The sequence below is a fragment of the Nanorana parkeri genome, unplaced genomic scaffold (assembly GCF_000935625.1).
Source record: "Nanorana parkeri isolate BGI_ZX_2015 unplaced genomic scaffold, ASM93562v1 scaffold1235, whole genome shotgun sequence".
Lineage (NCBI taxonomy): Eukaryota > Metazoa > Chordata > Amphibia > Anura > Dicroglossidae > Nanorana > Nanorana parkeri.
In genome coordinates this window covers 394,748-407,665 of record NW_017307503.1, presented here as the reverse complement: position 1 = coordinate 407,665, position 12,918 = coordinate 394,748, and the positions used below count along the sequence as shown (strand labels likewise).

General features: G+C 38.2%; 1 protein-coding gene across 1 annotated transcript in view; it reads right to left on the bottom strand.

Annotated features, from left to right (window-relative positions):
- Window positions 1-12,918, bottom strand: part of LOC108797154 (dynein beta chain, flagellar outer arm-like) — a 337,005-nt gene that overhangs the window by 15,223 nt on the left and 308,864 nt on the right. The window contains exons 93-98 of the mRNA XM_018568726.1: window positions 12,254-12,410; window positions 11,596-11,688; window positions 6,961-7,162; window positions 4,858-5,036; window positions 3,593-3,726; window positions 3,195-3,315 (exon numbers count right to left, since the gene is read on the bottom strand). Coding sequence (XP_018424228.1) covers window positions 3,195-3,315; window positions 3,593-3,726; window positions 4,858-5,036; window positions 6,961-7,162; window positions 11,596-11,688; window positions 12,254-12,410 — 886 coding nt within the window. The remainder of the gene's footprint in view (window positions 1-3,194; window positions 3,316-3,592; window positions 3,727-4,857; window positions 5,037-6,960; window positions 7,163-11,595; window positions 11,689-12,253; window positions 12,411-12,918) is intronic.

Here is a 12,918-nt window from a genome sequence, read left to right as displayed (position 1 = left end):
GATGCTAACTTTAACACATCTAATTAGATTACTGTTAATTTATATTTCATAATAAATATTAAATCAATGTACTGTTTTCCAGTTCAGTTCTTGCCAGCAGCTTTTAATATATATGCGTATTGATACGGCTTATTTCTGCCTACCAGATGTTCAGTGTGTGAATGGTTTTCTTAATGCACTATTCTTGTTTTCCAATACTGTTCATTGTTTGAGAGCATCTGGTTGTTAACTTGTTGTTAACAAGTTTATTAAGAACATTTGTCACTTTCCTTGTAGAAGAGTTAGAATTCATTAGTTAGTTGTCTCATTTGCCAACTCATGAAACTGATAAAAGCTGTTTAGATGTCTAGTTTACAATGGTACTGTACAGATTTGGGACATTACCAAATAAGGAGACTTGGACATTATCAAAGTATATCTGTACTGTAAAAAAAATTAATTTAGGAAATACAGAACCTTTGGTATGAAAGTTCTATCTGGGCAGAAAATACCTATTGATATACAGTGTCAAAACAAAACTTAATTCATGTTAGAAATGGTTGTATTACCAAATCTCGGGGTCAGTTATTTAATGGCTCAAGACTGTTGACTTAGTAAAGTGACTGTTCATTGAGCTCCGCAGATAAGGTGAATCTGCGTTCACCTCAATCAACCAATCATGTAATGGAAAACTTTTTTTTTTGCTATTTTTCCTTGCACATGATTGGCTATTCAAAGGCAACAGAGCTTCGCCTTATTTACTAGGAAACAAATACTAAGAGGGTTATTCATAAAAGAGCTGAAGGATCCAGCCGTAGCTTCAGTGGAACCGAAGGGCTGCTGTACAGGCTATTCACAATAGAGCGCACAGCAGCCGAAGGCAGCTGAGCGTCTCAGCTGAGCTGAAAGCATATGCTTCGGCTCGACTGAGACATAGTGATCCCCGAAGTGGGGAGAAAGGCCGGCCGGCCGAAGCCGACTGTTTGCCCCACAAAAGACAACAGCTTGGCGGAGCCAGCCGTAATGTTACAGCTGGCCCCGCCCAGTTGTTGTCCTTCAATGACAGCCCAGCGTCCTCAAGGACACCGGGCTGTCATTACATGTAAAAAGCTGTCTATTGATTTATCCGGGACCTGTCAGGTGTCGGACAAAAGTAAACAGTTGGGCGGAGATAGCGGGGATGTCACTGCTAGCTCTGGCCAATTGTTTATATTTTGCCAGCATCTGTCAGAATGCCATTCTGCGGTGGGAGTTTGTTCCGGGCGGACGGGTGGGGGGGTGGAGTTTTTAATTTTATTTTGTCAAGTTGCCGTCATCGTGGGCAATGCTGGACATGGTGATTGACCTTAGGATTACGTCGGTGGATCAATTTTTTTTAAATAAATGACTTGTCAATAACGTGTCTTTTGTTTTTTTCAATTAAATTATTTTTTCTAAAATCTGGTCTGTATAAGTACCCCATACTCATTCACAAGGGGGGGTGCAACTGGGTGCCCCTTTATTAAAGGGGTACCCTGATGTGAATACGTCTCCCTGTCTGCACCCCCACAACCAACGCCCCAGGGCTTGTGGGAAAGAGGCCCTTGTCTCCATCGGCATGGGGACAAAGTGCTTTTCCATGGGCAACCGGGGGGGTGCTTGCTCGTTCCCCGTTCCTACCCTGCCAGGCCTGTGCTTGGATCAAGGGTCTGGTTGTTAATTTTAGGGGGGACCCCCATGTCTTTTTTTCCCCATTTTTGGGGGTGGAGTTCCTCCTTAAAATTCCTAACAGACCTTAAGGGCCTGGTATGACTTTATGGGGGGAACCCCACGCTTTCTTTTTCTTTTATGGGGTCCCTCCTAACTTTCCTACCAGACCCCACGCTGTTTTTTTTTTTCTTTCCTTTAAAATCCTTATTATTTATTACATTTACTTAAATTATTTTTATTTTTGTTTACATTTTTTTTCTATTCTGCTTGCTACCTTGGAGGTAGTGAGCAGAATAGCTGAGCCGAATGGCGCTCGGCGGCATTCAGCTATTCACTCACTGCTGTTTGGCCCCTATTAGAATAGGGGCAGAGTGCAGCAAGTGAGCCCTTTGGCTGAGTCGGACTCCTTCTCTACTTCGGCTCAGCCTTACAGGGCTGAAGTAAATAGCCGAACGTAGTTGGGCTCTGTTCAATTCGGCTGGGTTATTCAATCGGCTGCCTCTGGCAGCTTTGTAAATAACCCCCTAAGTAAACGTATACTTTATAAAGAGAAGTTTGATTTTTCTAAGTGAGCAACCCCTTATTCTAGACATCAACCATGGGCTGTCATAGAGAAGTGATACGGCTATGCATATTTGATCTATTTGACAATGTAGGATCAGATTATCATGATAACAAACAGCACGCATTCTAGCTCATATGTGGGTCTCATTTTATCTTCTTAGAAGTGATTGCCTAGCTCTCCTCATCTATAGGTATTTGTACCTCTTAAAGCTGAAATCCAGGCACAAAAGCTCTCATTTAAAGATATTTCTTAATAGCCAAAAATTATATAAAACCACTTTGTGTGCACCAAATGCATTTGCAAATGTAATAATGGCATAATCGCTGTGTTGCACATAGCCTGTGCAGAGAGCAGAGCTGTGGGAGGGGCCCATCAGACTGCATATAGAAAACTAAAGGAGGGGGCGGATACAAGACTAGTCACCCTGCACAAGGAGAAAGAGCAGCAGTGATTGGTCTTGATTACAGGAAGCTTTTACAAAAAGGAAATGTTTCACACCTAATCACTGCACAGATGTAAAAAAAATACACAAAGCACACCAGGATTCAAGTAAGAATACACATGCCTCCTGACAAGATGTGCTTATCGTGGAATTCAAATTTAAGTACTCAGTTCAATTACATAGAGCAGGACAGCTACATTAGGTATTAAAATATTTCTTTTTTAGTTTCTTCTCGGTGACAGAAATATGTTGTAGTGCATATTTCTGCATTAAGATGGTTTGCTTATATATACCTATTTTTTCCAATTAGCAGAGATTTATGACCAGATCCATGGCTATCCATACAAGACCTTGGCTTTCCAGATCCATTCGGGTTAAAAAAAAGAATACATTTTATAGGATTCACTCATCATTACAAAGCCTGATTACACTTTGAAATGAAAAAGACTCAGAGCACTCTGAAATGAAGAAAATTTCAAGATGCAAATGAAAGCATGCATTCAGAGGCAATCAACTTACCTGCATTGTGTAGTCCATGAACACTGGACACTGATAGAAATCAGTCCCATCTGCAGGTTGTCTGACGTTGCCAAGAAGGGTAGGAAATATAACAACATATGGTAATAGATTAAATGTGTCCCTGTGAGAAATAATAATAATAATAAATGAATAATAATAATAATTATAATTAGAACACTATAATATTGCGATGGTCAGAGTTTCATATTTTATATAAGTATCTGTTAAAATATATTGCTAGAAAATTGTAAAAACACTTTTGCTGAACTCCACAAAACTTCAGTTAGGCTTTTACACGTATCAAATGAAATTTGTATATGAAAGGGTAATTTTGTTTGAGAGTACATGTCTGTCTCCACATGCTAACTCTGAAAGTCAACATTTTAGAAAATCAGTACCTGGATTCTACCAAGTAATTTTTTTGGAAATCCCACTCTGCACCCAGTAAGACGAGACCCTTGAGATAAAGTGGATAGACCTCACTGTCTAGTTTGAAGTCTGGATATTCTTTTATATGGCATTGGAGTACCACCTGCAGGCAAAACAAATAAAGTGAATTAATTTATTATAAAATACATTGTACATCTATACATTGCAGAAGACATACATTGTTATATTTATAACTAAATTAGCATTAGATTTGAAAAAAAGCAGTACTATATGCATGACACCTCCATATGAAATGAAATCATATGAAATGAATCAAAATGAAATCCAAAAAAATAGATATTAAAATAGACACATTTTAAGATTAGACATGCCTTACTGTAGTGAAAATCAATTGTAAAAATTTAACCTTAGAGATCTATTTCACAAAAGGGCACAAGTTCAATTCTGTGCAAATTCCAGTTTTGGGCCATGGGGGAAAAGATTATCTTGCAAAGGCAGATTATTTTAACTGTTAAAAAATGCCATATTTAATAAAATGTATTTTTTTGTGTACCATTAGTTTTAAGAAAAGCATTGAGTATTTAAAATTCCATTACTGATTTTGCCATTAATATGCAATGAAGAAGGGATTCCAACTGTAATAACCCATTCTGATTCTTATACTAAACTGTCTTTCCCCACACAAATAATATCCATTTGTTCTTAGTGTAGCCCTTGGAATAAAAAGATCCATCTTCAAATATATGATCCTTAGCTATATTTATATTTAAAATGTGATCTTTAAAGTGATTTGTCCATCAGCCTACTCTTACCTCCACTTCACTCCCCACTGGGCAAATAGGAAAGAAGAAACTTGGAGTGTAGCAGCTTGGAGTTTGAGGACAATCTCATCAACAAGAACTAACACTGTCATGTGGGAGGAAAGGAATTCAGTCAAAAGTCCCCCATATAATCAAACTTGGGAGTGCAGGCAAGGTAACTTATTGTGGCCTCCGTTACAGAGAACATGTTTCTTTTCCCTTTGTGGACAATAAACAAATAAAACAATTTACAGTGCAATCATCATGCAAAACCTTATATGTTCATATAGAAAATGTAAATAAATAACACTTTGAACTACAAAGAGGATCAAAACAGCAATATCTGCTGACCCAAAAAAATGGGGTGGTTGACTTAAATAATTATTATTACTATGGAGAATAATTACATCACATAATTTGCTGCCTTATAAGAATATCAACTATAGTTAACAAAAGAAAAATGAAAAGCATACCTCATGCAATAAATATCCATGATTAACTGCAAACTCAGTTCTCAGTGCCAACAACAAGGCCTCTGGGTTAACCAGAAATCCAACGCTTATGGAAGTCAAGGCTTCCTTTTCACTCTTGGCAAACGGCATTAGACCTTTTCTCACCCACTGATTGAGCTGTTTGTGTTTCTTTTGCAGACCTAGGTGAAGTAAAATAGACAGACAACGTATGTGTCAAGCGCTATGGAGTCATGACAATATAACTTTATGTGCTGTAGTTGCAACACAAGAAGGATTTATTGGTACATTAAAGTTCTTAGGCAGCGACAAGAAGATCTTAAAATGGACACCAGACAGCTTTTTTACCATTCAGTGTTCTTAGTGAGACATTCTTACTAAGTGCTTTTTTCAGCCAACTTTAGCAACATGCTCAAATAGGTGAGAAGCTAAGTAACCTCAATGCACAGCAGCTTTGTTGACTTATTGGCACAAGAATTCACCATGTCTAATGTAGCAGGATACTCAGCCAAGCTAACAGTTTGACATGTAGATGGCCCACCATCTGTTTGTTTCAGTTCTTGTCCAGAAATTGGACCAAATATGACAGAATTGAAAACCTTATTTCGATATTTCATTATTTTGATATAAAAAGGCAACAAATACCTGAAGACTGAAGTGGTGACTAAACTGCTAATAGAAAATATTTTCTTCTAATTTATGATAATCTGTTCTTGGCCTCATTTTTAAAATTTGTAACTTCTGCTATTCCCTATTTTAGAGAATTTGCAGCAGTTACCCAGGACAGATGGTTCTATATCTTTCTCATATCAAAGACCACATTGCCTATTAGTGTAACTGGATAGTGAATGGAGCTCTAACATGTCTGTTTCCATGTTCGACTTTAGCACAGAAACAAAACTAAACGGCACTCTGTGGTAGGATTAGTCAGTGTAAAAAAACTGCTGCAATCATATTATTCAGAATAAACAGTGTTCTCATTTTATGCACAAGCTACATTAATAAACAGAATAATTTGCACACAGTAGTCAAAGAACCTAAACACACTTGTGATGGGTTAACAGTGTCACCAAGGACTGGGTTTCAATCATATGCCATCATAGGCCCTTATTACTGTGCCTCCTAGAGGGCTGGAGATCAATGCAACCACACAGTTTAATGCATCACTAATAAATAAATAAATTGAAATAAATAAAATATTTATGTGATAAATGATTTACCATTTTGTGCTAGTTGGACATGTGGTGACAAGGAACAGGGCAATCTATCACTAGAACCAGCTATACCAAAGTTGGATATCAGAGAAAGTAGCAGTGCAAGAAGCCAATCATTTCATGCAGTGACAAAAAAAATCCCAGAGAAAGCAGAATGACAGAGTTAAGCTCATCACTGTGCTTCTTCTCCTTTCACTGTTCAGTCACAGGCTGGGGCAAGTCCAGGATGACTTGGACCCAAGGGAAGTGGGTTTAATGAAATTATGCTGACCATCAGAGTACATCAGGATTGACGGTGAATATTGCAGCTTTGCTGCTTTTGTTATTTTATCTTTTAATGGGCTCTTTATTTTTATCTTATATTTAGTAAGGTAATAAAATAATTGGTCACCATGAGGCCATGTAGGTAAGAGCTGGCCATTTGAGTCAGAGTTTACAAAGCTTCCTGACCCAATATGAAAGTCTGTGATAAACTACATGCCACTGCACCATGTCAAATAATATTCCTCATTATCAACTACATATCAGTTGTCAAACTGTTTTATTAGTGGTGAATGTAATTAGTTACCAACATTGTTTCGGGAATGTGTCTTTCTGTTTTATCTTTGTGCGTATTAGTGGTTGCCAAAAATAACGACATGGTCTGTCTTTAGCTAACACATTGAAGGTAAAACAATAAGAGGAATCACTTTTGTCTACAGTAAAAAGGAATTCTGATCCATCCATTCAGCTAATAATCATGCCATATATCTTGCTGTCAGGAGTCACATCATTAGCACCAGCTCACAATAGTAAAATGATGGAGGGTAGCTGGCATGCTGTACAGTAAATTGGTAATTTATGTAAGAAATAGGAATAACTAGTTAATGACCCTATATGGTACATGACTTGCCTTCCAGCCAAGTGCTGATATTATGAGATGTCTGGCAGCTGTGAGAGGGAAGCCAAGATTTGGGGACCTCTGCTCTCTGTAAGGCATTTGCAATGTCTCTCAGATTTTCTGGCATCGCTGTCATTCCGCCCAGCAAACACCTTGACAATGCAGAAACGTTGTGTTTAATTTGTTTAAGGGTCATGTTCATGCAGTTGCACTCCTGTAACAAAATAATAAATCACAACTGGGCAAAGACTATTTGTTAATTATGCATTGAAATATCACAGATCATGAAGTCCTTTATCACCTAAAGCTAAACTTCAAGCATATTGAAGAAGAAAAAAAACTTCAACTGCATGTATGCTTTAAAATATAAATAAGTAGTTTACAACAGTTTACAACACAACAACTATAACGCTCCATTCACTCCTACACTTTAGTTGTGATTTAAAATTCCTGCTGCAGGAACTTGTGATTTCTGTTTACAAGTGGCAGCTGTCACTTGACCACGTTAATGATCGGGTGATAGCGGCTGCATTTGAAAGAATACACCACATGTAAATATATGTGATTATGATTACATGTAGTTAGGAATCAATCACTTTCCCTGGATGCACGGTCGATGCCTCCAGGGATGTGATTGAAGCAGGAATCCTTAATTGCACCTAAAGTATAGGTGTGAATGAGGGCTAAGTACCTAATATATTTCAACTATGTGTATTTAAACTATGTATTTAGCTATTTGTTTAAAATTCAACTAAAACTATGCAAAGGGGTTGATTTACTAAAGGCAAATAGGCTGTTCAAGGGAATGCATACTTTGCAGGGGAAGTTTCCCTTAGCTTAATGAATGTAGTGAAATTTCACTGTGCAAGAAAAGACTGACAGGAGATCGACAGCAGAGAAAGTAAGAGAAGAAAGACAGCAGAGAAAGTGAGAGAAGAGAGACATCAGAGAAAGTGAGAGAAGAGAGACATCAGAGAAAGTGAGAGAAGAGACAGAGAAGAGAGACAGCAGAGAAAGTGAGAAGAGACAGCAGAGAGAGACAGCAGAGAGAGAGACAGCAGAGAGAGAGACAGCAGAGAGAGACAGCAGAGAGAGACAGCAGAGAGAGACAGCAGAGAGAGAGACAGCAGAGAGAGACAGCAGAGAAAGTGAGATAAAAGAGACAACAGAGCGAGAGAAGAGAGTCAGCAGATAAAAACATGGGAGAGAGCGAGGAGAGAGGGCACAAGTAGAGAGAGAAGACAGCCAAGAGAGGGCCAGTTCACGACAACAAGGTCTGCGTTCCAGAGTGTTCGGCCTCTAGAATGCACTGGAACGCAAGCTACCCGGCTCCCTGCATTCAGGGGCGGGAGGGGGCAAGGTGGTGCATTGCAGTCAATGGCACCGCAGCCACACACCCCGCCCGCAGTGTGATCACCCACACCCAGAAAGCAGGGACATTAGTGCCTGCGTTCCAGTCCAGTGTGATCTGCAAAAATAGTGCTTGCAACAGTTTTGCAGATCACACTGGACTAGAACGCAGGCACTAATGTCCCTGCTTTCTGGGTGTGGGTGATCGCACTGCGAGAGGGGCTATCTTGCCACTGACTTCAATGCACCGCCATGCCCCCTCCCGTCCCTGGATGCAGATGTTTTTTAGTTGGTATATCTCATTGAGCTCGTCATTTAAAAAGTAGATCTCCAGACGAAAAATTGTGGGCACCCCTGCACTAAACTAAGAGGAAGGATCAGCCTATTTGTCTTTAGGAAAATTAACACCAAGGAGGAGGAAATAATCTCATTGTACAAGCCTAGAAGAAATTGTTTATACCCTGTCATGTGAAACTTAGAACCCCTTGCTTGGCTAGCGGGACTCTTTATATGTGACTTCTTTAAATTACACAGATGCTGTAGCTAATTCAATTCAGTTAGGACTTGACCTGAATTTAAACAGCTACATATGCACAATGTACACATTTTGCCAGAGGATGTAAAATCACATATTATAACAACTGCCAAACAGCCAATAATGTTACACTGTTCCTGACTTATTTCTGTACAGGTGTCTTAGAAAAATATTTAATTTCATTTTCATATAATTTTCCAATGGGCATTTTTTTTCAGTTGATGGCATTGGTGGTTTTTCTCTATCATTCATTTTCATTAGCAAATTAGAGAATTTTACAATATGCTAAGTTTCTCCTTGTTATGACTTTATTGGGGACTTCATTGCTCTTAAATAAAAAGCATCAAGAACTGCAATTTCCTAGACATGTGTTTGTTTACAATTGTAGGAATATTTCCCAATTAAGCGGTTAACCATAAATACCACTATGGTCAATTCAAGATGCACATCACAAAAGACATAAAGACATTTCATGAGCTATATTCTTTCTATTTAGCCTGCACTCTAAAGTGCATCGCTCTGCAACTTCCCCTATTGCCAGTGATTAATAGCCCATAAGCGGGAAGAGTCCACAAAGAAAAGTGCCAAGAGAAGCAGGTGCAGAAGGCTTTATATTATCATGACTGCCACAAGCTAATTCAGCAGTGTCAGCTCTAACTGTTATATTCTCATGATAAAATATGAGAAAGGTTGAAATGGATGTTTTCTTCTGCCCTTATAAGGAAAGCAAATCTTTTCAATGTCATGAGAAACACCGGGGACTGCCATAAAGTTTTTTTACTCACTAAATACTGACATTTTTTAACACAAACAATAAACATTTTTGTATTATGCATTTCCATATTTCACACAAATTCTAAACATTACTGTATTATCAACTGGTATATTTTTGCCTAAAACACTATCTGCATAAAGTGAAATTAGCATTTGTAGTCTTGGAACTTTGCTTTAAAGGTTGATTGAGAATAAAATGTTTGGCACAGCCCTACTCAAGAGTTTTTTATAAACCATTTTTAAAAATGGCATGTAGCGATTGGAGGTTGACCACATGATATAATTTATGGTCTTGTTTATATAGGTAATAAAAAACAATTGGTAGCTCTCTACAATCTATTTACCATGGCTGTTGATTTTCTAAAAGAGTAATTATCACTCATTGGTGAAGGGAATGCATGGTCACTTTAAATACCCAACTGCGCGAAAGGATTAAAAAAAACAGGACCTTCTCTTGCACATGACTGGATATTTAAAGCACACAAAGGTTTGTTTCACCAAAATTGAAAACTACTCATTTACTAATAACCACTGTCCATGCTGTGTATGGAGGGGGGTGGAAGTTACTAAAGGAGTAGTAAATTATGCTAAAAGGCTAAAGTATATCTTAATCCAAAAACAAAAATGTAATTATTGCTGATTCCCAGCTCTTCAATATGGTGGCTGCATTTTCTTTTTTTAAGATTTATGTGATATTAAAGTCAAAAGATTTATACAATGCTTTTTTCTGGGCAAAAAGGTTCCGGTACTTACTGCGGTGGCCATCTATGGGCAGGAACAAACTGCACATGCGTGCATGCGCAGTACGTCCCCGCTACCACAACCAAGATGGCCGAAACAACAAACCTCAGGGACAGTGGCCATTTTGGTCATGGTAGCAAGGATTCACTGAGCATGCGCAAGACCCACACGGGGTGATAACGCTTGCCACAAGGGCGCCTTTTAAAAATAAGTTTTGTGATTCTATATCACAAAAAAATTAATAAAGGGCTGGCGGTCATGCGTACCGCTAAAAAAAGCCCAGGATTTATATTTGTAACACTGATTAAATCACTTACAATGGATACAGCTCCTTGAAGTTTAAAAGTGTTAGCTTCCTGCAGAACCAGCTGGTCGCCTGAGCACTGGCCCTAATATCCTGTTTTGGGTGGCTCCTTTCCCTTGCAAGGTCCTCTAGAGACGCCCTTGTGTGTGCTAGCAAGCTGTGTGTGTGTCTGCACAAACACAGGCACAGCAAGGCAAGCCACTCCCCTGCTCCCTGCACCTCATTTCTCCCTTCTCCTTTCTCCAAGCTAAAGAGATGGACATCTGCTGGTGACTGCTCTGTCCCCTGTGTTCTTGTACAGGGCAGGAAGTTCAGGGAAGCTGATCTGAAACAGTTGGAGCCAGAAGTCTGGAAACACGATGACTGAAAGAGCCTGGGCAAAAAAAAGTTATACTTTGCTGGGTAATGAATGTTTTTTTGATTTGGATCCATTATTGAAAAAGGCTTGAAAGTTTAATACTACTTTAGGAATATTTCAGCACGTACAGAAAATAACTGTAGACCTTGCCAGAAATATAATAGTCACATCTTGTGAGCTTGAAAAGAAAGCAAAGGGAACTTTATTTTTATTGTGCAAGGTACTAATCCCATCAATCCACCATGTAATGGAGCTGAACATGAGCAGGCATGAAGTCTAGCCTGGGTGATAACAATGGCTTCCTGAATATATACAATGATGAAATGAGCTTAACCATGAAGGGACAGGAAGGGTGTTATTTGCAGGATAACCAGGTGAAAATGAAGGAAAGAATACCTGAAAAAGGAAAACGAATACAGTCACTACAACTAAGTATATATATACTAATGTATACTACTATATACTAATATATAAAATGTTTGTTTTGGTGTTTAGATATGTGCATTACATGAAGTGAATTGGCACAACTTTCACTGGGGGTAGCACAAGTTCAAACTGTCCAACGGATGGGATTACAGTTTTTACCTGTAGGAGAATGTATGTACTAGGTTGCTGATTTGGCGCAGTCCGATTATTATTAGAAAAGGTCTCTTGGAATGACATTTTTACATCATCGATCTGCGGCAAGAACAAGAAGTAGTTTCAATAAGTAAAGCAGTTTAACTTGCAAAACATTAAAGGAATTAATAATCTTTTCATATATTTTTTTATATATACTGTATATATAGTCCTGATGTACTACAGTGTGAAGTAAGGTTTTATAAACATTCAATCATGTATTTTAAAAAATACAGTTTCCCATCAGATGTTTAACTCACCTTCCTTCACAGCTTTAGCCCCCATCTACACATGTGAACGTGCAAAGATTCACAAGATTGCATGCCTGGTGTGAATGGGGGCTTATAGTTAGGCCCGTAGGCTCTCAGGTAATGATGTGTTAAGAAAATATAAGCAAAGCTATTGAAAACACAGCAATATCTTATTAACAACTAGCTTTCATAAAGATGCAAAAATACAAAAAACATTTGTTTCACTATGTTTACATTCTGAGACAAGGAATGCAATGCAGAGTTTTGTATCTGATATAATGCATAATGTGTGAATATATATATATTTTTTTTAATGAATGTCGATCCTTAAAGTTATAGGTCATATCTAAAGGTTTTTGGTATTTAAAGCATACCTGAATCAATGGAGGGAGTTGTTCTAACACCATTTCGCCGACAGTACGCAAGTAGGCCAGCTGTTTTATAGTATTGCCACTTCCAGATGTGATTATCGGCTGAGAACTTTGCATGGTATCATACATCACCGAGAGAGTGTGCATAAATTCAGAGGCACTAAAATGAAAATAACAGTATGCAATCATTACTGCATTTTTCCACATTTCAAACATTTTAACTGCATGGGCCCAAAATGGGTCATTTTTATTCAGCTGGTAAAACTAATAGTTATGTTTATTGCCATTTTCAAGATGGTTTCTATCTACAGGAGTTGAAACTACAAATTAAATAAGACTCCGGTGGCCAGCAAAAGGACTAGTGCATTTTAGAATAGTTGTAGAATGGTGTAAGCAAATAAGCATTTTATATTTTTTATCTTATTGACCAAACAACACTGATGTTATTATGTACCCCAATATAGCTAGTAATTAATCATAATCCAATGGACTTGTTCTGTAATGTTGAAAACGCGTTGCCACTCATCTAAAGGCTTCCTCAGTTCTAATGAGTGTCTGGAACATATCTCAGCATTTATATCCACACAGGGAACTCAGTCACTTTAATTCAATCAATGTGGTGTCATGTAATATGTTAAGGCAGATGCTGAACAAATATACTAATTTAC